The 25239-nt window shown below is 39.0% G+C and overlaps 1 protein-coding gene across 1 annotated transcript in view; it reads right to left on the bottom strand.

Annotated features, from left to right (window-relative positions):
* Positions 1 to 25239, bottom strand: part of LOC126471127 (unconventional myosin-Va) — a 358954-nt gene that overhangs the window by 117020 nt on the left and 216695 nt on the right. Inside the window, exons 2-3 of the mRNA XM_050099213.1 lie at positions 17216 to 17320; positions 1892 to 2060 (exon numbers count right to left, since the gene is read on the bottom strand). Of these exons, the coding sequence (XP_049955170.1) occupies positions 1892 to 2060; positions 17216 to 17320 (274 nt within the window). The remainder of the gene's footprint in view (positions 1 to 1891; positions 2061 to 17215; positions 17321 to 25239) is intronic.

Here is a 25239-nt window from a genome sequence, read left to right as displayed (position 1 = left end):
CCCAAGAGACACCATTTTAGACACTCTGATCTCTGTCACAGAACACCACAAAACCAGTGACAATCAGCTGGACAGAAGGACTGTAATAATGTGGGCAACTGTCCCAGGAAACCCCATTTATGGAGCTATTTAATGATATTACATCCTAAACATTCTATGAAAATATAATGTAATTGGACAGACAATAAACCTACTCACCAAGCAGTGGCATGAGAACACATGTTTAAAAGCATTAAAGTTTGTAGACTTTCAGAGCCAGTTGCTCCTTCTTCTGGGAGCAAGGTTGAAAGGGGGAGGAAGAGGGATTTTGAAGTTTGGAAAAGTCGACCAGAAATCTGAGTCAGGGGAGACTTTTCATAATTTTTTTTTTAATTTTTGTTGATACTTTACCACTCGCATTTTGTTGTACACCTTTCTAGGGTGGTACCTGTGTAGAATGTAAGAAAGCTTGTTGTACTGCCACATCCTGCAGAGTGCAGCTGTCCAGGGTTGAGTGATACCTCCTGAATCTACACTGGAAATAATGAAGAAGTTTCTGGATTCTAGGACCCAAGTTAGAAGGCAGATGACTATAGGCTTTAGCATCTTTCCTACACAGCTTATGAGGAATACACTATGGCAATTATTGTGCACAGTATGTAGCTACACTTGTTTCAAGAGAGAGAATTATTTGCCTCAATTGTGTGTGGACACAACGTCACTCAAATCTTGTTAGCAACAGCTAGGAGCATTTATTTCACTGGCTTTTTAAGATTGCGAGCACTTGCATTGCCAGCAAAACAAACTGTTGCAGCACACATTTCTAACAAAATGGTAGCTCATTCACTCACATCTCACATCAAGAGGTGCAAAGGATTCGTCACCGAACATTTCTGAAACACATTTTGTAATTTTTCCATCACATGAACAAGGTGAATGCTGTCTGAATTGCTTTATATACTTTACACATGTTATCATATCCTTTCTTCAACGTATACATCACTATCTCCACTTGGCCTGCTGGTTCTCCTTTGAACTGGGACCTTGAGAAATTTAATTCTCAATGTGTGAACAATACCCTTTTCTATGACAAAGTGTGTGATGATCTACATAAAGAATAATTCAGCCACATAATGATTAATTACTCAACAAGAAATTTAACTGATGCTATTATGATTAAAAGGAGCTACTAACAATCACTTCTAGTCAACTGAAAAAGCACATCTGACTGTTTAGCAACATGTTTCTTGTTTCTCTGTATATGTACAGTATGCTATGGTCACTAAGTAGTTAACAGTCAGTTACTGAAACATCTAAACTGGCTCATGCATGCAAGTATCATATGCCTGAGCTCCCATTGTTCATGGCAAGGTTCCTTTGGGCAGAAAGTTCATCATGTGCTTTTTGTATGTTTGGAATCTGCACATTACAGCTGTGAGGTGACCAATCAACAAAATATACAATTTTTGGAATGATAATTAGGTTATATCTTTAGCAAAATCCACTCAACACTCCTCATTATTTGAATAGCTCCTCGTTTCATTTTTGCAGTTTTGAGCATGAAGACAATTCTCATTAAACAATAATATAATTTTGTTTGTGCTACACAGATTTTATAGAAGACATTTTTATGTATACAGCCCCAAAGTAACCAAGATCTTCACTATGCTGCAACTAGTATCAATTATTTGTACGAAACAACAATAACCACCACTTAAACCCTGAAGTCTGCCAGTTGATGAAAAATTGCCTGAACTTGTTGCAGCATATTGAAGATATTGGCAGCTTTGTGGTGGTATACACAAAAATGTCCTGATGAAATTGATCATGATAGAAGCAATACGTACATATAAATGGACACAACAGCATAAAATAATTAGAAAATATCATTAGTAAGCAAACACACACTTACCACAATATGTATAAATAGAGCTCTTCTGACAGAAACGAACTTTCAGGTTATACAATACAGCAGGTTCATGCAGGTAAGACAATGATGTTAGATCATTCTCTCCAATTAAAATGCGTGGATTTCGTAGAGGTGGTAGTTTCTCATCTGATTCAATGATCAGGTCATGTATCTGATTAACATAAGAAGATCAAGTAAGCAAGAAATGTAACTTATTAACCATCACTTATTACGTACATATCAACAGCTTCAAGGGCCAAAGTTTGACTGTTACAATGACAAAGGTATGAAAACTTGGGCACGATGCAGATTATCAATGTAATAACCCAAAGTTGTTTCAATCATACAGTGATTTTGGAAGCCAGTTACAATTTGCCACGGCATGCTTTGTCCTTTCTGTTCAAACTTCTGAACTTAATTTAACAAATGGTTAGGTATTTTAAATTCTGAATGTTGAAGTTTAACAAGTTAATGAGAACACCTTAAAATGGTAATACATAAGTTAACATTATTGGAAGACATAATTTAACAGATTTTACGTTATGCAATTCAGTACATCAAAATTCAAAGTATATTCTACATCAAGAAATGAATGCACAAATGACATGCAGTTAATAGCAATATTAATAGTTTTCTATACTATCAAACAATGCTGACAATTTCACACACAAACATGTTTGTTGAGTTACATTCTAAGCCTGTAACTTTAAAAATGTACAAACTCTTTTCAACAGAACAAAGTTTAAGTTTTTTACTTAAATTCAAATAAATTAGGGTCTTAAAGCCTTTTTGAAACAGCTAATTCCTGCTGCATTCTGGTCACAGTATGCATTTGTTCCTGTTCACTTAACTACCACGGCTAATTTAACAAGCAGAACCTTAACACGATTTATGTAATTGATCTGATGATTGATTGACACAACCACACAACAAACTTTTCACAACATAAGTCGTTTTCTGTAAAATAATAAATAATGGCAAGAAGTAGATCATGGGTACAGGTGTCTAGAATCCAGTCACAGACATGAAACACACATTATGCTGTAATTGTAGTGAGTGCAATTTTCTGTGCCAGAAGGTTAAACAAATGCTACTGTGATCAAGGAAAGTGGCAAAATGGTTTTTAAATAAAACTTGTGTACTAAGTAGCAGTATGCAATCAAATCTGAAAGAATTAGAGGGAAAATGAAGTTTATGTACAGCCAGTTTATACATTTTTAAAGAAACATTTATCATGGTAGCAAGGAAGAATAAACCATAAAAAGAAAAGAATGGCTAAGTATAAGATAGGGCCCAAAACCACAGAACAGTTGAGACCATTCAGATATCTGGGAAGTTGGATTAGTGAAGATATGCATTGTGAACAGGACATCGAAGTCGGAATGGCACTGACAAAAAGAGGCATTTCAAAGGCAGAAAATGCTCTTAGCTAGTTGTTTGAACACAGAATTATGAATGCAACAGTGAAATTCCTGATACTGGGACTATGGGTAAGTAGTAGAAGAGGAGAACTGAAGCTTGTCGAATGTGGAAATGGCACAGAATGGAGAAGATCAGCTGGACTGATGAAGTCAGGAAAGAGGAGGTACTGAGAAGAGCTGGAGAAAGAAGATCAGAGGATGCTTCTGACAATGAAGAATCGGATGCTAATCTGGACAGGATGTAATTTGAGACAAGACTGCCTTCTAGTGGAGGCAATTTTAGGATTTATTCTGGGGGAGACAGGGAACGGCAAAAGGAGATACCAGATGCTGGATGATATCAGCAGAGCAAAGGGACAGTACCAAAGAATGAAGAGGAAAGCAGAGGACAGAAGCACAGATAGCTATGAAGTCTAGACCTGCCACAAGGTATATAACCAAATGAACAAACTTGTTGCTGAGATTCATTTTCCGAGAAAGTGGTAAACTCATAGGGACGATTGATTTAAGTTGTACAGAAATAGAATGAAACCATGAATACATTGACTGGCAAGTTCTGAAAACAGTTACTGCAGATTGCACTTGTTACAAAGAGACGGAGCAGCTACTTACCTGATATAACAATAGAAATCTTTGTAGGTTCTGGATCAAATAACAATTTTGGTGTATAACAAAAGAGAGAGCATCAAATAAGTGGAACAATATTAAACCATCTATGTGCAATTTTTTGAGAACAAGTTTGTCACAAGATATGATTCTTTTTACCATATATTTTTTTATTTTCATTTATATATGATTATTTATGAAACATGAAGAAATTTGTTCTAACGACTTATAGCACCATACTCATTCACACACAGTTCTACTGTTTATGGTGCACAATGAATCTTTTTTCATTTGTGATACATATTCACACAGTTTAGTTGTGTACAGCATATTGTGAAACATCTGTCCACATGAATGGCAACTTTACAAATGTTACATTCAAACCAGGTTTCACCATGATGCACTCAATAATGAAAACTTTTGCACCTTCTCAAGGATGGACTTTTCTTCTGATTCTGCATTATTTTCACTGGAAAATGCCCTCAGCTTCTGGCATGATGCCTTAGTGGATTTCTGCTTCACTTGGTTGCATTTCTATGTCCAGGAGATATATTTCTATCTTTTTATATCCCTTGACATATCTTCTCAGATATTGGCTGTGTAAGCCAATGTCACCCATTCCTTGGTTGTAATCAATGAAGCAATTAGCTATTACCTTTGTTTCCCCTTGTTTATGTATCTCTACATAATCTGGTCTATCATGAAGCATTGAGAAGATGTTAACATTTTTCTGAGCAGCACTGCAAGAATTTTGTGCTTGCAAATGTTAGTTCCCCTTCCTCAGGTTAGTTCCACTGAACGTATGTGGGATATTTTTCCTTGTTGGTTTACAATACCAACAGTATGAGCACTTCTGTCTAGCAATTCCCTGAAAAAGTTGGGAGAATTTCACCATATGTCCATGTAAATAGTTCTCCACTTCCCAAACAGAGTCACACTCAATTCAAACACAATCTTTTCACTTGCTGAAAATTTGACAGCTACATCATCACTTTTTTACCTCTGTTGCAGCATATATCTTCACATAATAACAGTACTCAGTCCCCAAAGAGCATACTTTATATATCTTTATGCCAAATCTGTCTCTCTGCGAAGGAATATATTGAACATATGAAAATCTGCTCTAAAACTTCAGGGTTTCATCAATGCCAGGAACATTTACCCCTGTAACTTTGTTGAGTAGCTGTGAAATGATTGGTCTTATATTCCTCCATTTATCATGTTGCGTTTCTGGTGAATCACTAGCAAAATGCTAAACCTGAAGATAGACTGGAGTCTTCTCCGTGGTATTGTTGCAGCAAATACTGTCTTCTCAATTGTTTTTCTTTTTGATCAATTGTGCTGTATAGAAGGTTTTTGTCTCTGCAGCATGATGATGCAGAGAGAAGTGCACCTTCAATCCATCAACTGTTACAGAAAACTGTTGTCACTGCTTGAACCGTAGTCAGCATTTTCGCTGTATATGAGTTGGTTTCTCTTGCAATGGACTCAGGGAAACTGCACTGTTATAAATTCATTTACAACTTTAAATTCTGTAGGATTTTTTCCCAGAGGTCATAGAACTGTTGCTTCTATTTCTGATGTCACAGTGAAAATACTGGTTTTAGGATGATTAGCCACATTGTCCCAGTCCCAGTGAGTCGCCTTTGAATAGTCTAGTGTGTGGTTTGTGGTCTCATTGTCACACGTTTTTGGCATCATCATAATTTGTTGGGTACTTCCAGTTTCCCCGTTGTCCAAAACACTACTGTTTTCATCACTTTAAGTACTGCTTGCAGTGTCATAGTCTACACCATTACTCAAATCACTTTCTTCCTAAAGAACTCTGAATTCTTGCCACTTCTGCTTCATATGGGCACATATTTTGTCATTCACTGAGCTAACGAAACACAGACTAAATGCATGTAAGCTTGAATCAATGCCTCAGTTTCACAAATGTACAGCTAGTGTCATCTAATGGTATGGCCAAGAAACTATTACAGAAAGCACCAAACTACCAAAGAGTAGCATGGTGTGTCTACTGTGCTGTGAAGCATGTACCTGTTGCTGTACCCCAATACATGTAACTGCTGCAACAGCTGTGTCTGGCATTGTATGCCAATGGGTTAGTGACTTCCTGTCAGGCAAAAGCCAAAAGTCACCCTCAATGGGAAGACATCAGAAGTGAAAATAGCAACCAGCTTGTCTCAAGTCTGTGGACCTAAGTGCAAAATTGTTCTCCCCGTAACTACTTCCAATAAAGACACACACACACACACACACACACACACACACACACACACACAGGGATAAGTTACTTAAATAGCTGCCGGTGGGAACTTTTGAGTATTGATCTTTCTTTGCCCCTTATCTAATGCAATATGCAGTGACCACAATGACTTACTTTTGAAAACAAAACAGGTCAGGACAATGTTTACAGGAACGAGGGAAAAATTTAGTTTTCAATTTGCATTGACAATAAGATCATTACAGGTTGCGAGCTTTGACTCCCTACTGAGAACTACAACTCTTGCTAGGAAGAATACTGTAAATATACAATTGCATTTTATATAAAATTTGGCTCATCAGGTTTTGTCTAGTGCTAACTGTATACCACTGCAAAACAGTTCCCTTTATTATGATCAAGTTTACAGTGTCCTAGCAGACATCTTACTTGTGTTCTAATTAAATTTATGTAGTTGGAGTTGGATTTTATCAGTTAAACTAGGAGACAAAAAACTTGTTTAAGTACTCATTTATTTAAATCAATAGTTTTTAAATGACACCAATTATCTCTGTCACCTAAGAAACAGCCAATTTACCAGACTAACAAAGTATCACTCATGAATTGTGAAAAACTGTTGTAACTATTATTGAGTATCACCATACATCCCAACAACTTTACTGCTCAGATATAGTACCACTGGCGAAAGTATTCCAAGCCGAGATGAACCCAGCGAATGCTCAAAGCTCTAACAATCCAACCACATGGAAATCGTCTAAATCACAGTATATTCGTGATGAAAAGCAAAATTCGTAAACTAACACAGTTCAGGAAAAACAGCTCCTTCCAAAACTAATATGTGTCGAGCATTTTGTGTCCACTATCCTAGTTCACTCCCGCTACAACTGGAACATTTTTGATCTCCCAATTCATAGATACAAATCTAATCCAAGAGGCTCGGTTGCTTCTAAACCAGAAACATCTAGACCCTCTGGAGACCCCAACCAAAAACCCCAATTCACTCTCAGAAAAACAGACTCAAGAAAGACTTTTGAAATCTCTAAAGTCCCCACCTGAAGTCCCTTCCCTCTGAACATCTGTGTCCAGCTACACTTTTGATGTCTCCTCTATATGTTTCAGTCCATCTGCCATTGGCCGACTGCCTCTGTGTCTCTCCCTCCATTCTATTTTGTCATTTTGCCATTCCATAAGATACAAATTTATACAACAGTGAACAATTGGTCTACCTTAATAACTACAATTAAACCAAATTTAAATTTCAAACGACACTTAAACACTGATTTTAATTATATGAAACACTATATATTTATTAGGTGTAACCTCTCTCAAGTATAAGAAAAACAGAAACATCTGCTGAAAACACACAGGCGAAAATCCCCACGAATGACATTGAAGTAGAAGACATTATCTCCAATACTTTTTAATTTACATCATCATCATAAGAGATGCATCAAAATAGCTGCTTATAGTACCTAATCTTTATTCATGACCTACTGTTTCAGCATTTATTGCCATTGTCAAGTACGTCTGGACTGATGTGATGTCCGTATTACGTTATTAGTGAACTGACTTAACTGTCACTGTTTTAATATGATGGTAAATATGATGGTAAAATCAAAATGTTAATTACGGTCTGAGAGTAGTTTCACAGTTCTACTCTTACAACACCATTAAATGAATTTTAGGAAAGATAGACAGAGAACACCAAAAATTAAACTAAGCTGGAATAGAACTGGGTAATACCACAACAAACCCAGCTCGTATATGCACACAATGATAACCAAATAAATGGCAACAAAGAGGACTTGCAGCTCACAGTAAGTTCTTACAGAAGTATTTCAAGAAAAGCATGGTTACGAAGTAACAAGGAGGAAACTAAGCACGTGGTCATGAGCAAGGCACTCTATTATCAAACTCCAATGATAGTTGATGAATGCACTTGTAAAAAAAAAATTAGATATATTTCAATATTTGGTAACCATTTTTAGTGAGCAAACAGAATGGGAATTGAGATTAAGGCAAGGATCACCGTGGCCAATAGATCATGTTTTGTTTTACAGGACATGCTGCGCAGTAGAGCAGTTTCAAGAAGTTTTAGAATCAGATTATATCAGAGTATAATTCTCCCAGTAGCTCTATATGGTATGGAAACATTTATATTGAGGAGAACAGATGATCAAAAAGTGTTAAGTCTTCAAGAGAAAGATATTAAGGAAAATATTTGGCCCCAATAGGGACATCCAGTCACAGAAATGGAGTATATTAAAAGACGAGGAACTGGCTCACCTATACTTGCAAGCTGATATCGTCTTAAGGATAAAGAAAAGAAGATTGGTGTGGGCTGGACACCTAATAAGGATGGAAAAGGAAACACTATGAGAAGTAGCATTCACAAGATCTGTGGAAGGCAGAAGGACCAAAGGAGACCATAGACAACATGAAACGATAACAACAAGGATACGAAAGCGGTGTGTCCGAGAAAAGGCGAGTGGACCATGGAAGCCAGGAACAGAAATGATTGGTAGAGGAATGTAGGGAACACACATGGTCTCCCAGGTCAAAGTGATAATAAAGAAGAAGAAGAAGAAGAAGAAGAACCTCTCTCAAAAACAATGTTATCTTGAATTATTTTATCACCGTGTGTTGATTTTGCCATTTAATTACCTACACAATTGTTCTCCAAAGTTCACTCACATACATTACTATTCATGTTTTGATATTCTAAGACAGTTAATTAAAACTGAAAAAGGGAACATCGAGTCTAATGCTGTGTGTCCCAACATTACTAAATGGGTCGTCAGTCTCTACCAGAGCCAGCAATACACACAGTGGTTCTTTTGAAAGTGATATAACACAGGCCCACTCACTGGCAACCATCCCTTCTGTGGCACTTAAAGAATATGCAAACAACAGTCCAGGTAGCTAATACACACAGCCAGCTGAAACTTTGAGCAGTAAAATTGTCTCCATCTAGAGCACTTAAGGAGAGACTGTCCCTTTGAAAAATCCTTTTAAAACCACAGAGTTTGAACATCCACAGTCCACAGTTTTGGTCGCAATGCATCCCAAACTAGTAACCAATTGCATCTGCCATTTTCCAACCCCTTCGCCTACAAAAGCATATGACCAGCATTGGACAATGTCTCTTGTATTGCATTTTAAGAGAGATGCCCTTAGTGCTGGTGGTGTTTTTAGAATGTAAGGAGTGAGTATTAGGACCAGCAACTTAGCTCAGAGAACCCCTGAGGAGTGTGACCAGCTTGGACTTAAGAAAATGATATACTTCAAAAATGAGTCTCAACTGTGCTGCTGATGCCTCCAGCTTACTCAACTCGTGGGTGTTCCACCCTTAGTGGTGCATATGTAAGACAAACACTTTCCCATCCCAGCTAGCTCTGCCCTCTCCAGCAGAGACATTGTAACACGACAGAATAAGCACCACACAGGACTCAGCCCAGCATCCCCATGGCTGCCCACGCACAGTGCAGAAACACAGCTGGGACCCCGTTTGTTAGCTCTCAAGGTTGAACCTAAGCTCAGACTGGACAATGTCAAGGAAATGTTCTTTTCTTGGGAACTATCATGACACTTGCCTTACAGATTCAATGGCAGTTTTTTTTTTCCTTTTTTTTGTAGAAAAAACTAAATTCATTTCCAATCATTTTTCTGCTATCCAGACCATACAGGATTAAATGAAGCAAGGAAAATCAGAGAAATGCTATGTAGTTCATCATGGATAGTTTAGTCATATCAAGTGCACCACTGGCACACTCAAACTCCAGTTAGGGAACTTAAAACTGTGTCTATGTACATTAAAGGAACATTGATGTAAAAAATTTCAAAAAACAATGTTCCAAAAGGGGCTAAGGAATGTATCTCCCACATCTGTATATTGTGATCATCCACAAATACATACAAATACATACCCTCTCCACCACCAGTCACTTCACAACGCGAGAGAGAGAGAGAGAGAGAGAGAGAGAGAGAGAGAGAGAGAGAGAGAGAGAGAGAGGTGTGTAAAGTGACTACAGCAAATTTAATTGATGCAATAAATTACATTCATTCACCAGCAGTTTTAATTATTGTCTAGATAAGCTACTAATACAAAGGGCAAATATCAATGAAGGAGACTGATTCTTATAAGTTAGCAGAATAGTATAGGCCTACTGAAGCTCGTCTAGTAAGCAGATACAATGTGAGGCATGAAACGGGAAGGCTTGAAGAAGTATATGAAATTCCATGTGAAGTAAGGTGAGTGTAACTACAAACAAAACAGAAAAAAAGGACACTGATTGGCTATTACTTGCATTCAATGTACTACATGAGAACCGAAGTTAATAAAATGAATAAACCAAAAAAGTGGCGCAATATGGCAGACAAACATGAAATTTCTGAGGTGACCATATCTTATTAATTAGACAAATGCCAGAATATTGTCAAGTTACCAATATGAGCTGTTTGGCATTAGAAAAGGTCTGATTATCAATACTGCCCACAAACCCACCAAAACAGAGGTAAATTTAAGAATAAGATGGTCCATGAAGATTCATGTAATACCTATTGTTCCTCATTAATGTTACTTGAGGATATTTTCATGGAGTAGTCAGGAAGACATGCACTGCTGTTTTATGGAGAGCTCAAACAAGCAATCAGTCTTTCACACTCAAGTTGTTTCACAAGTTTTCATCACACAACAAGTATTTAATACATCATTTTCCACAACTCAGAAAAAAAAAACACAAAAGTTGCAATGCCTTTGCTTAGTGTTAACCATATATATCTATGTTTAAAGAATGCTACCCCCAAAAACCTGCTCTTTTCTACCAAAACATCTACCATATTGTTTCACCCCAATAAACTAATTAATTTTCCTCCTATTTCAGAGTGAGCTGGAGAATGGAAAAAAGACCAACTGAAATTGAATCTCTGTATAACCCATGGGACTTGCTTAAATGTGGTGGCTTGCCTATCTCAAAGGTATATATACCATAAGTGCAACCACTATGGAGGAGTCCTGTGGAGAGCCATATTAATATGTAGTTCCTGAAGAGGGATAGTAGCCTTCTCAATAATTGCACAGGCAACAGTCTGGATGATGGCCTGATCTGGCCTTGCAACATTAGCCAACACGACCTTGCTGTGCTGGTAATATAAATGGCTGAAAGCAAGGTGTCCATTCGGAACTCTGAGTGAGGACTGCTCAGGAGTAATTGTCATAAAAAAGAGGCATACTACCAGTCAGAGTGGAATGTTACATCCCACATCCCTTAATCATGTGAGGTGGTTAATGAATCCAAGAAGAGAAATGGATAGACTGAAATTAGATATGTGTGAATTAGCAAAGGGTGGTGTTAGGAAAACAGGACTTCTGATCAGGTGAGTATAGGTTTATACATACAAAATCACGTATGGATAATGCATAGGTCTGATAATGAGTAAGAAAGTAATGTGGGTGAACTACTATGAACAGTATAGTGAATGCATTATGGTAGCCAAGATAGACAACTCCTGCTCCCACCCCACAGGAGTACAAGTTTATACACTAACTACATCCACAGTTTAAGAGATTTAAAGGATGCATGATGAGATAAAAGAAGTTAATCAGATAATAAAGGGAGAGGAAAATTTAATTTTGATGGGGAGTAGAATTCATTAGCAGGAAAAGGAAGTAAGGAGAAACAGTAAGAGAATACGGACTGGGGAAAAGAAATGAAAGAAGAAACCATCTAGTAGAATTCTGCAAATAGCATAATTTAAAAATTCACGACACTTGATTTGAGAATCATTTAAGAAGGCTGTATACATGGCAAAAAACCTGGGGACACTGGATGGTTTCAAAATGATATTACATAATGGTAAAGCATAGATTTTGAAACCACATTTTGAAGTGTAAGGCACTTCCAGGGATAGATGTGGACCCTGACCACAATTTATTGTCAGTAAAATTCTTCTGCATATGTGACCACATTACCAGCAAGTAAAATTGTCCAACGTATTCGCCACTGTTGCAAATAGTCTTCCTCAGGGCATTGGGCTGACTGCTGAATGAGGAAAACCAATTCTTATATACCGTACTAGAGGAAGAAGCTGTTTTCATAGTCTGATAGGATATTGATGATGGAGGGATTTTAGACATCCTTTATTGGCGTTTACTTTATTTCTTACCATTTTTGCAAACAGGCGAATGGTATATGCGTGATAGTTGTGATGTAGCACTGTTTACTTGCTGCATGATGCTGAGTACACTGTTACCTACTGATGTCAGGGTCTCCCATGTGCCTGTGTGGGTTGCTTCGCAAACACTGTTGTCCAATAGTGCTGTTACTACTAGCAGCAAAGATACTACGTCTATACCTGTCTTCTATATTCATGTTGCGTGGTCACTAATGCATTTCTATAGCATCTCTGATCTTCCTTTTCTAGGTAAGCAGTATGTAAACATCTTAAAATATTATCAGCTCGTCACACTCATCCTGGCGTTCCGCCACTATCGGTGACTGTGCTGTCTCAGACGAATGTATCTTTCATGCTCAGGTATCCATTGCTAACCGGCTCTCCACGTCCTAAATACACTAGACTACATTCAGAGCCAATTTCATAGACTCTAGAAGTGTGCAGCTTGTCGACTGCACCTTTCTTTGAACCAAGGACATCTTATTTTATTGCTGCTTCAGAAAACTGGATTACTACCTACTTGACAGAGAATTTTGCCCACTCATTCAGTGACATATGGTAACTAGGCGATATTTTGTTGTTCCTTCTGTTCTTCACTATTACCTTCATCCTTTGTCCCCATAGTGTTATCTATCATCTCCATCCCATAATCATTGTCTCCAAGTGATGTACCTGACATTTCGTAGTTCTGCCTCAAATGCTAATCGCCAATCCCATGGGCCCTCTTGGTTGAAGTAGGCAGGGCAAATTTCTTCTGCGTAGGGTGATGGTGGGAGGTGGTGTGTAGGTACCTGTCCATGCTAGTCCATTTTCTATACGCTCATTGGTCTAGTTTACCACCAGGCTTTCAGTAAACTTATGCTGAAGAAACGCAGCATCCCATTCTATTCTATTCTATCTCCATAGTAAATTAGATTTTGCTGTGCTGTTCACTGAGGTGCTGGCGAAAACTATGTAGTTCCACTTCTCCATGCGGCCAGATGACAAAGGTATTATCAGTGTACTGGAACCAGAACTCAGGTCATATAATTTATCATTCATGGACTTACGTTAATAGTTACAACTGCAAAAAAAAGTAGGAAATTAGGGAGGCGGGACATGGGTAAGCTGAAAGACCAAGAGCTTATTGAGACTATCCAAGTAAACATTACATAAATTTTGACAAAAACAGGTGTAGGGAATACAATAGAAGATGAATTGGTTGCATTGAGAGATGAAACAGTGAAGGCAGCAGGGGATCAAATAGATGAAAGATAAAGTTTCGAAAAAATCCTTGTATAAAACAGGATGAATCAAATTCAGTTGGTGTAATGAGAAAATGTAAAAATGAAGCAGGTGACTTCCAAAAATGTGACTTCCAAAAATGAGACTGCCAGAAAGTGAAAAATGGCTAAGCATGGAGGACAAACACAAGGCTGAAGCAGCACATTTAACTAGTGGAAGGATAGATACCGACTACAGGAAGATTAAAGAGACCTTTGGAGAAAAGAGAATCAACTGTATGACTATCTAGAGTTCAGACGGCAATCCAGTATTAAGCAAATAAGAGAAAGCAAGAATATGGAAGAAATATACAGAGGGTCTATACAACTAATGTTAAAGAAAGGAAACAGGAAGTAGACAAAGACAAGATGTGACATACAATACTGCAAGAAGACTTTGACGTAGCACTAGAAAGGTCTAAGTCGAAACAAAGCCCCTGCAATAGACAACACTCCCTCAGAATTATTGAGATCTTTGAGAGAACCAGTCATGGCAGAACTATTGCACTGGTGTGCATATACGAGATGTAAAATATTCAGACTTTAGGGAAAAAGTAATTATTTCAATCCCAAAGAAAGCAATTGCTGGTAAGTGCGAATGTAACTGGCTTATCAGTTTAATCAATCATGACTGCAAAATACTTACATGAATTGTTTACAGAAGACTGGAAAAAAATTGTAGAAGTCAACCTTGGGGGATACCAGTTTGGGTTCCGGAGAAATATAAAAATACTCAAGGCAATACGGACCCTATGTTTAAGACAGGTTAAAGAAAGGTACACCTGCATTTTTAACTTTTGTAGACTTAGCGAAAGGTCTTTGCAGTGTTGACCAGGATACACTCTCTGAAATTCTGAAGGTAGGGGGATAAAAGGCAGTGAGCAAACAATTATCCACAGCTTGAACATAAACCAGACTGCAGTGATACAAGTCTGAGGACATGAAAGGGAAGCATCAGTTGAGAAGGGAGTGAGACAGTGAAGGGCAAGCTGGAACCTCCTACATGCTCTTATTGCATCCATATTAATAATTGTCTTTTTTACTCGTTTTCAACTTTTCATTCAAATCTCTATAAAGTACTTCATAGAATGTAGGTATATGTATTTATTGAAACTTTAACTGAATTTCACCTCACTTAAATTCATTACTCACATTTTTCTTTTCAACGCACCGAGTTTGTTAGTGAAATTAGTTTTGCTGAAAACAGTGTTAACTGGAAATTATTAACAACTGAAAGCTTTACTACACTACAAGATATGGATCTTTGACTGAAGTAATCAGTAGAGTTGGGCACACTGACATCACTTATTAGAAAGACTGGCATCCTGACCTTAGAGTAATGTATTTCATTTCTATGTAACTAATTAACTTGACAAATAGCTTTAATTGCAGTTTGAATACATCAAAAATTACTTTTGCTATTTGTACCATTATGCCTGTTAGATTCCCACTTTTACGGCTGTATTTTTGTTGCCCTAATTTTTACAAACTAAATGACAGACTTCATTAAAAATTATACCATTAATTAAGAATTTGCATAAATTTGCATCAGTGATTGTAAATCTAAAACTGGCACCTGTACTTATAAATGTGTTATTTCCAATGTGGACGTGTAAAATGGTTTCATAATCTTTCACATTTTTTTAAAAAAACTACTACATATTTTGTAAACCAAGTGATTGTAGCAAAATATAGTCCATCTGAATTATCAAAACCTAACCTTGCCATTTTTATATGACCAACCTCTATCCCACAACAATCAGTCAAGTCTTGGAAATCTCATAGGCAACATTTATGCCTAAGTTTGGGAACTCAAAGCTTATCAGTGTTATGATGAAGTATGCACCCACTTAGTATATGAGCAACACATTGTTCAGGCTTTACGAAAATGTATTCATTTGCTATATCCGTGTAAATCCATCGTTAGTTTGCCTGCATTCAGTACAACCGCATGACTCTAGGAGGTTAAGAACTTCAACTTTTCCAAGTGTCAATCAAATTCTATTTGATGTCTATGTGTGAATAATTTGGGACTCTTATTGTGTACTGTGTTGTAGGAATCACTTAGTTATCACTTGTTAAGAAATGTGGTGTATTTATTGATTAATTACACCGAGGGTGTCCATATAATAGTTTGTAGGTGGGAGGAGCCAAGACCTGGGGGTATGGAGCATTTTTAATATTTTGGAAGACACATGGCAACTTTTAAGTAGCTTAAATAGTTTCAGTTCCAATCCTGTTATAAACTTGTATAATAGTGATTTAAAAATCATTTTCTTGAAAGAAAAACCTCTGATTACACATTTTTTTCTTTCATCTGAGAGCTGGAGATGGCTGCGGTCCCCATTTACCCCTTAAGCATGGGCATCCTTAAACTAAACTGACATCACTAATATCTTAACATTCATTGCGCCTGAATCCAACTGGGACCCTGTAATGTGAATATTCTGTCACTGCCATCCAGGTAATCAGCACAGTGTGAGTACCTACTTGTGAAAGTCAATTTTTCTGATTACTGGAACCGGTCATCATATTCTGTCTCTTGGTAATTAATGTGGGAAAATTCGCATTATTTGAAGAATTGCCCAGTGCAAATTATTGAAGTATTTCCTGTAGTACGAGTTCTTCAGCAATTCAACAAACTACATTTAAACATATTCCAGGTGCTGAAGAAGATTCTGCAGGTAGGCAATCTCTCAACAGATTTGTAGTTATCCCTGATGTTATTCAACCTGTACACAGATCAAGCAGTAAAGAAAAGTAGAAACTGATTTGCCAATGACATCGTTATTCTGCCACAGACAGTGAAGGACTTGAAAGAGCAGTTGAACAGAACAGATAGTGTGCTGGAAAAAGATTCATTGAAAGTAGGAGGAGGTTAACAGAAAGTAACTGAATTAGATCAGGTGATGCTGACACAATTAGATTAGAAATTGAGGTATTTACCTGGAGTATAACTGTGTACAGAAGTGAAAACTGGACAAAAAGCAGTTGAGACAAGAAGAGAACAGAAGCTTTTGAACTGAGGTGCTACAAGAGAATTCTGAATATTAGATGGGTATATCACAAATGTAATGAAGAGGTACTGAAGCAAATTCAGAAGAAAAATTTGTGGCACAATTTGAGTAAAAGAAGGAATCGGTTGATAAGACACTGTCTCAGGCATCCAGGAATTGTCAGTTAGGTATTAGAGGGAAGTGGTGGTGGTAGGGTACAAATTATACAGGGAGACCAAAGGATGCACAGTATGCAGGTTGAAATGAATGTAAGATGCAGTAGTTATTCAAAGATGAAGAAGCTTGCACAGGATAGACAAGCACAGAGAGCTGCATCACATCTATCCTTAAACTGCAGCCCACAACAGCCTTCTTATCTTGATATACCAGATAACCTTGTTATAAAAGCTGGTTATTGTGTCAGGACAATATTACCCACTACCTTTAATTCGTTTACTTATTTACTGGTAAAGTTACCCTCAGAAGATCCTTTTTCCATACAAAACAATTATTTATGTATTTACTACAAATTAAATATAGCATTAAATACTATTTAATGTAAATTACATTAGTGACATGTCTACTTTAATTTTCTACTGGATGGATGCCATAAATGGTAACAATGTATATAAAGAAAGACTCACTCTGCCATCTTCTGTCCGAACTTTCAGAACACTGCTCTTGTAGTCTTCTATTACTTCTGCTTCCTCCCATACTTTTTCTGGGTGCTGAATCCACACCTGTGCTCCCTGTAACATGCATTGCAACAACAATTAAAAGAACTGCAGTTTCACATGGATAGTAATATAGGCAAGTGTGATAACAGGAACTGCAACAGCTATACAACATCAGTATTTTCATACATCTTTTGAGGACAAGTTTAAGTTAGATGAAACCTTTCACAAAAGGAGAGATTAATGCTAGGAAAATCGTTCTGATAACTGGCAAGGTTTATTACAATTTAATAGCTGTCATATGGCAGTGACCAGAGCCCCGTAATTTAACCCTGCCAGTGGCTTTGTGGTTACTTTATAAACACATTTGCATAGAACTCAGTAATACACAGTTAAGCCCTGTGAATTCTTTTATCTTGTGCACTTCAAAAACTATTGCAGCAAAATCAGAGTTTCAACAGAAATGCAATTTCAGTTAACCTCACTATCACATCTTTACCGGTATTATCAATGTGTCGTCACATTCATCTGCAGCTATCACTGAACTTTATATGTTTGGCTCCCTGCAAAACTGAATTGTGAGGTCTTTTGTTACTAACAGAGTTACTCAAATAACACTGAGATGTGTGACCAACAAATCCCTAATATTTAATTTTCATCTCCATTAGTTTAGGATGATAAAAATTATCACATTTAGGTAAAATAATACTATTACAGTACAGTACCAGATTTTGGCTCATTTGCTTTGGTGTTACTTCATCGATTACCTCTACTGTGTTAATCCAGAAATATTTCAACTTCTGACAGAGTGTTTATTTGCACCATTTAATTTGTATATACCTGGTAGAGCATGTTATCACAAATCACCTCCATAACAGCTTGGCCCACACCGTCTCTAAACTTTGGAATTGAAATTTTTCGTAAGCAGTGGGCACAATTTCCATCACCAAAGACACCTTTGATCCCAGTTGACAGGGTAAAGAAGATGAAACAAGCAAAACATGATGGCCACTACGACAAGCACAGCTCTTATTCCGCCCTTGTTACAAGTTCTTGGTAACAAACTAGTGACTAGCGCCAGTTGTGGCCACTCACGTCACCATAGGTGCTACAGTACTTTTCTATGTAAAACAGAAAACTCTTTTCCAAAAAGGAAGAGAGTCTGTTGCAGAAGTCTTTTGCAGGACTTTTTGTTTTGGAATTATTATTGCTGCACCAGTTTCGTGGAGTGATGCGTACAAGAAAAACTGTGCTTGCAGTGAAGATTTATCCCCAAATTACCGCATGTAGAAAAACCTGTTTTGATATCTCCAGTGGTCCCAGAAATATCTGAAGTTAACATCTTGCACGATTCCCCATTACATGTGAACGGTCTGCTCATTATTCGACATGACATACCTTAACAAGAATGACCATACTGACTGAAGAAACGGCGAATGGTTTCTTACGTGAAACTTTACCCACAGTGGATCGGAGTCAATGCCAACAACAAAAATTCTAGAAGTCTTCCGGTTTAATCCCTTAGCATTTGTATCAACGTAACACCTTTCCGCATACAGTCATATTCCCAGCACTCCTCGTAACTGAAATGCTGGAAACAATAAAGTGAGCAACAACAAATGAAAGTTCTCAAAGTGATCCAAACGCAAGCATTCCAAGCGCCAAAGGTGGAGAGCTGAACGCACAGGATTAAGATGGGTTATCAGATTTCTGCAACGGAAATCTGCTTTCTACCAAGCGTCTTTTGACAAAACCAGATAGATTTACAGAACTGTTCCGATGGTAGGAAATGATTAACATGAGATGAATAGTACAGCTTTAAAATGCAGCTTTTTTTCCGAAGAGCGTTTTTTTTTTTCCTACGAACTATGCGAGCCACCAATCTTCAACATTTTTAAACAGAGTATGACTAGTTTCCCATGGGAGGGAGGTGGGGGTGGCCGCAAGATTCAAACAATACCTTCTCTTTTTAGCTTTGTTTAGTTTACAAAGTGTCGTGTCCCAAGAAACAAATTTGACAGGAACTACACAAAGCTACTGCCGCTTAACGGTTTGAAAGTTTCCAGCTTTTTTTTTTGTATAGGTTATAATTTAACGTAAGGCATATTGCCTCTATTATACACAAAGTACATCATCTTATGTTATTAGTTTGAATGTGGGTGGAAGAAACCTTTCAAAACAACCATCAAACTCTGAATAAAACTAACTCTTGACAACGTGAGACTGAACAAAGATGGTCCTTGTCTTCCTGATTTGACACACTGTGCACCCGTGACAACTTGAATGCATAAAGGCGCGTTGACACTGAGTTCACAACATTGTTCGTGGCTAGTAATGGACTACCGATGTTGGCAACATGTTCGCAACACAAAATTAGTGTTCCACTGCTGTGTCGGTAGAGATCAAAGAAACATTGTTCGTGCCCAGCTACCACTAAATTCCGCTACGCAGCGTTAGTGTTCGTTTGCTCCGAGTGTTTTGCTGGAGTGTAGTGGTGCGTTTACTTTATGTCCCTTCAATTTTATTTGAAATAGCGAGTGGTCACGATACAAAATTTTCCAGCTGATGTCGCTCTATGAGGCAGAGGAGTGCCTGTGGAATGTACGTTGCGCAGGTTACAAAAATACTAAAATCAAACATGATTCATTACAAAAGGTTGCTGCGGCGCTTGGCACCAGCAGCAGTGACGTGGACAAAAAAATTAAATCTCTCTTGTCTCAGTACCGACGAGAGAAACGAAAAATAGAGGAAAGTAAAAAATGTGGAAGTGGTACTAACACACTTTACGAAACGAAGTGGTTTGGATTTAAATATCTACGTTTCCTGGATGATATGGAACTATTTGAGATATGGCTGGCTTTGATAGGAGTCTCCTGATGCCAGAAAACGAAGAGTAACAGCAAGTCTTTGGTTCACAGAGAGTGCTTTTCTGAAATTTGTGACTTTCTTTGAAACAACTGGTCCTATAATATTCAACAACATTTCAAAACCTGACGGCGACATCCTACTGAAGTTGCGAATGCCAGAACCGTCTTCCAAATTAAGCTCACAAAACATGTCATTCCCGCCACGTCTTCTATTGTATGTTTTGGTCCACCGACGACGACTACATCGTTTTCTTCGTCTGTTTATTTTGTTAAGTATTATTAATGCATCATCAAATGTCATTAACTCTTCCTCTTCACTTGACGTAGCGTCTCTCTTGATGTGAATACACAAAGTAACCTATCAGTTCACCGCAGCAGTCTATGCGAATACGTAGAAATGTTGGTCGCTAGTGTAAACGGGAATGCGAACAACGAACAATGTTGCTAACATGTTGAGGGAACAAGTTGCACACAATGTTCCGAACAAAAACATGTTCTGAGCTCAATGTAAACGCGCCTTAACCCGTACCTCGAGGGATGCGTGATGCTCTGGGTTGTGTCCCACAGTGCGTCAGAAGATCCCAACACCTTTTCGACCCTTCTATTTCACGATTTTTTCCTCTCTTCTAGCCCATAAAATGACGAGTCTTCTGTATTCGGGTCCACAGATGAAGTGTAGGCGATTACACTCACAGTATAGCATGACAGTGTTCTGCATGCTATTACAATAGCTCTACCTTGTGAAACTTACGTTTTGGTTTCGTTTTGCTCTAGGGCCCAAAAAAACTGGGGTCATACGCGCTCAAGCCAAAACTATAGAACACCAAGACAGAGAGGAGTTGAAAAACGACTATACGTCAGTCCCAACTGAGATAATAGCAAGACCGCTAAAAACAGGTACGTGAAAAAAGGGCTAAAAGAGAAAACATAAAACGGAGGTCCGAAACTAAAAATTAAGTGGCCTTTGCCATATTGCTTTGACGGATAGAAAGAAAACGCGGTCGACAGCCCGAACGTCATTTGCTAAAACGACAGAGAAATCAGACGGCAAACCCAAGCGGTAACGTAACCGGTTAAAATGGGCATTCCATTAGGAAGTGGCGGACAGTTAAAACTTGGGCGCAATGTGTACAAAGTTGTGGGGTTGTGCCACTTATCAAATGACGATGGTTAGAAAGGCAGTGCCCAATACGCAGACTAGTTAAAATGACCTCCTCCCGGCGGGAGAGCCGAGGAGAGGTCGTACAAGCCGCTGGGAGAGGCTTAATAAGCTGGAGCTTACTCCCGTGAAGGGAGGACCAGTGTCGATGCCAAAGGGACACCACACAACCTCCTGACAGACGGCAACACAGTGAACATCGGAGGGAATGTAGGAACTCGCGGGCTGAGGTATGAGGACTGCAGCCTTGGCAGCAGCGTTAGCAGCCTCGTTTCCTGGCAGACTGACATGGCAAACCCGAGGAGATCGCCAACTGATTTCCTTTTGTTTGTGAGTCACAGTGTGCAGGAAAAATTTTTCACACTTTTTTCTTCAAAATATTCTGGAGAATGTCTTGGACAGTTTAGAGATGTTCAGTTCGTTGCTCTATTACGAACTGTGTGACCACAATGTTGACACAATGTTGCACGCCCACTCAGTTAACACTGCCTCGTCACTACTGACTGCTCGAATGTGCATCTGTTGTTCACGGTTGTTAGTTCAAGCTGCCACCATAACTACACATATTAATTTTTTCAAAAAACATTTCATTCCTAAACTCTTATAGCGCCCTGAAAGGTCAGACATAGTGATAAAACGTCTGCAGTTTTGTTTACTTCGTCTCATAAAGCATAAAATTGTTTACACGGTTTCATTGAAAATGAAGGAAACAGTAAAGGAACAATTCTGAAAAAAAAAATGTGTAATTGAGTCATTCTCTAGAACGAGTTAACTGAAATCCAAATCAGTGAGTAATTCTTACATGTTACATTACCAGATCATATATTCTGAAACCATAATATTTCGTTATATTTGACTGAAATTTAGTACATGTACGAGAATTTGAAATGAATAAAAATACTATTTAAAATGTCTGATGATTAGCCGAACGGTCTGAGCCGCTGCAGTCCTGGACTGTGCGGCTGGTCCCGGCGGAGGTTCGAGTCCTCCTTCGGGCATGGGTGTGTGTGAGTTTGTCCTTAGCATAATTTAGGTTATGTGGTGTGTAAGCTTACGGACATTTGAACATCCTTATCTCGACCTCAATATGTTTGTAGTAAGGCTTTGGTCCAGAGAAGGCCGTAATTATTATAGTGACTATCACTGTTTTACTTTGAAATGTTCACAGACGGAATGACGTCAGCTGAAAATCAGTGCCAGACGGGGATTCCGCATTACGCGAGCGGTCGCCTTAACCACTTAGGCTACCCGAGCACGTCTCCCGTCCGTCTCAAACCTCCATATTCCGCACACTACAGAATTGTGCCCTGCTGTATTCCCGCGAGAGTTCGGACATTGTGCATCTGCACCGAAAGATCGATACGCCGTCAGGAGCACATTTTATATATGAGGTTTGGAACTTTAATAGTAGCAACTATTTATTTACAGTTATGTGTTTCAAAGTTTTTACTGAGATTCAAAGTAGTCACCAGTCCGTTGCCAGCGATGTGGAAGTCGTAGCACATACTTATCACTGCTAGTTGTGTTTACAGTTCGAGCGGCGAGGTCTATTGCCCGACGAATTTGTAGCAGTTCTGAAGCTAATGCCGTGAATTGTTTCCTTCAGTTTAGAAATCGAGTTGAACTTACGAGGGCTTAAGTCAGGGGAGTGCAGTAAGTGGTAAAGCGGTATTAGCACTTATCAGCCCCATCTGTCAAACAGATCAGTAACAGCTTGCACTGTACGTGCTTCAGCACTTTCCTGAAAAATGGTCAGGTTCTGCAGAAAGTGTCATCACTTCTGTCTCTAAGCTGGTCATAGGTTGTGTTCCAAAAATAAACAGCACAGAGACAGAAGTGATGACAATTTCTGCTGAACCTGACCATCATTTTGCAGGACAATGCCCAAGCACGTACAGTGCAAGCTGTTACAGATTTGTTTGACTGATGGGGCTGCTAAGTGCTATACCACCTACTGCATTCCTCTGACTTAAGCCCTCATGAGTTCAACTCTATTTCTGAACTGAAGGAAACACTTCACGGCATTCGCTTCAGAACTGCTACAAATGCGTCGGGCAATAGACCGCGCTGCTCGAACTGTCAACACAACTTAATGCAGGGGACTACTTTGAAGCTCAGTAAAACTTTAAAACACGTATCTATTTTGTACGAGCTGTAAATAAATAGTTGCCACTGTTATAAGAAACAATCATGTTGAACAAAGTCGCTGTGTTCCCTCATGAGATCCGTTTAGCACATATAGGGCTATGGCGTTTTCGATTAGTGAACAAAATTCGAGCTTAGAGAACATCGGTGAAGCCCGGTTTAGTTAATAGACTGCATACTAAATCGCGAGAAATTTTCAAATGCTATGGTCTCTTTGGGCGCAATGAAGTTTTCTAGAACGTTTACAGTAGATAAAAACAACCTAGTAGATACGGTTTGCAGCTCGATGAGGCTCTCTGAGGTCAAAGCTGTTGTATGCTACGAAGCTGCATCACCAAACACTGTAGCCAAATGGTGGAAGACCTGCAAGTAGTGAAACAACTGGCTGTCAACACGTTCACTGGAAACAGTCACAACGGGAAAATATCTAGAATTATGCGTTCGAAACGACTTACGGTAGAGCGATCACGTGAAACTAAATGTAGGAAGTGAGGATGCTGGACTGGTTGAATTCTAGCGTACAAAAATGGATACGTTCTTTGTCGCGGCTTTGTTTCGCAACGCGAAAGTGTCACTGACGAGTTCGTCCAACTCGAGTGGAAGAAGTTACAAAATGTGAGCTTTACTTTTTAACTGGGATAACGTAGTGACAACGAAAACGTTTTGCTTCGCCCGTTACTTCTTTCATGAAATGGCTACAACCATGTAAGCTGCCATTTCTCTGATACTGCCAGAAGCCTACTGACAGACATTCCCGCGAAATGAATGAGAGGAGAAAAGAAGAAAATAGTTGGGCTGCACTACTTACTCTCCAATACACACTGTCAGGTGGTTTGTGAAACATTTAGATTCGTTATCCTCACGAGGCTCACGGCATTCACTTCCAATCCATCAAGGTTAAATCCTTGACAAGATTGGAAATAGAACCCAGGCCGTACACACGGTCAGATACGGCAACCTCTTGAGCAAGTCTCGTGGAAGAAAAACCGACACGGTTAGCATGGACTGAAACTGAACAGATTGCTACAAACTGAGGCCGCCTTCACACGGACCCACTGAGAAGCGGTTCTCAGGGGCGCTTCCGCTGGCAAAGCAGTGATTTATGGACGCCTTCGGACGTGCGGCACCATTGTGCTTCTGTGCTGCTCAATGGAGGACTACCCCCCTCCGTAGCGCAGAAGCGCCGCTGGTAGAACATTGCTTCCAATAGCGGCCTCCACATGACGTCACTCTGTGGTGCTGCTGACCGGCCAAACAGCAGGTAGCGCCATATGTGAACAGTCGGCTCGTGATGTATAAGGATTGCAGCACACTGTTACATGGTAGTACGGTCGTGTAATTCTTGCTGTTGGCCAGAGATAGAAAAAAAATGGTTCAAATGGCTCTGAGCACTATGGGACTTAACTTCTGAGGTCATCATTCCCCTAGAACTTAGAACTACTTAAACCTAACTAACCTAAGGACATCACACACATCCATGCCCGAGGCAGGATTCCAACCTGCGACCGTAACGGTCCTGCAGTTCCAGACTGTAGCGCCTAGAACCGCACGGCCACCCCGGCCGGCCTAGAGATAGAAGTCAATACAGAAGATATCATCTGTGAAGCTAAAAATCATCCATCGATATACAACATGGGGTGCGAGGAATATTCAGATTAACTATAGAAAATTAAATTTGTTGCCTAAAGAGAGAAACTTTCTTCGGAGAAGACGACAATCGGCGACAGTCACTCACATTTCTACCCACTTGTTTCTGGGATGTCTGTTAACACGTCATGTCACACCGAAGTACTCAGAGTGTCTTCCAATCGCCGGCCGGAGTG

The sequence above is a fragment of the Schistocerca serialis genome, chromosome 3 (assembly GCF_023864345.2).
Source record: "Schistocerca serialis cubense isolate TAMUIC-IGC-003099 chromosome 3, iqSchSeri2.2, whole genome shotgun sequence".
Taxonomy (NCBI): domain Eukaryota; kingdom Metazoa; phylum Arthropoda; class Insecta; order Orthoptera; family Acrididae; genus Schistocerca; species Schistocerca serialis.
Note: the sequence above shows the minus strand (reverse complement) of the source record. Positions and strands in the feature narration are given on the sequence as shown.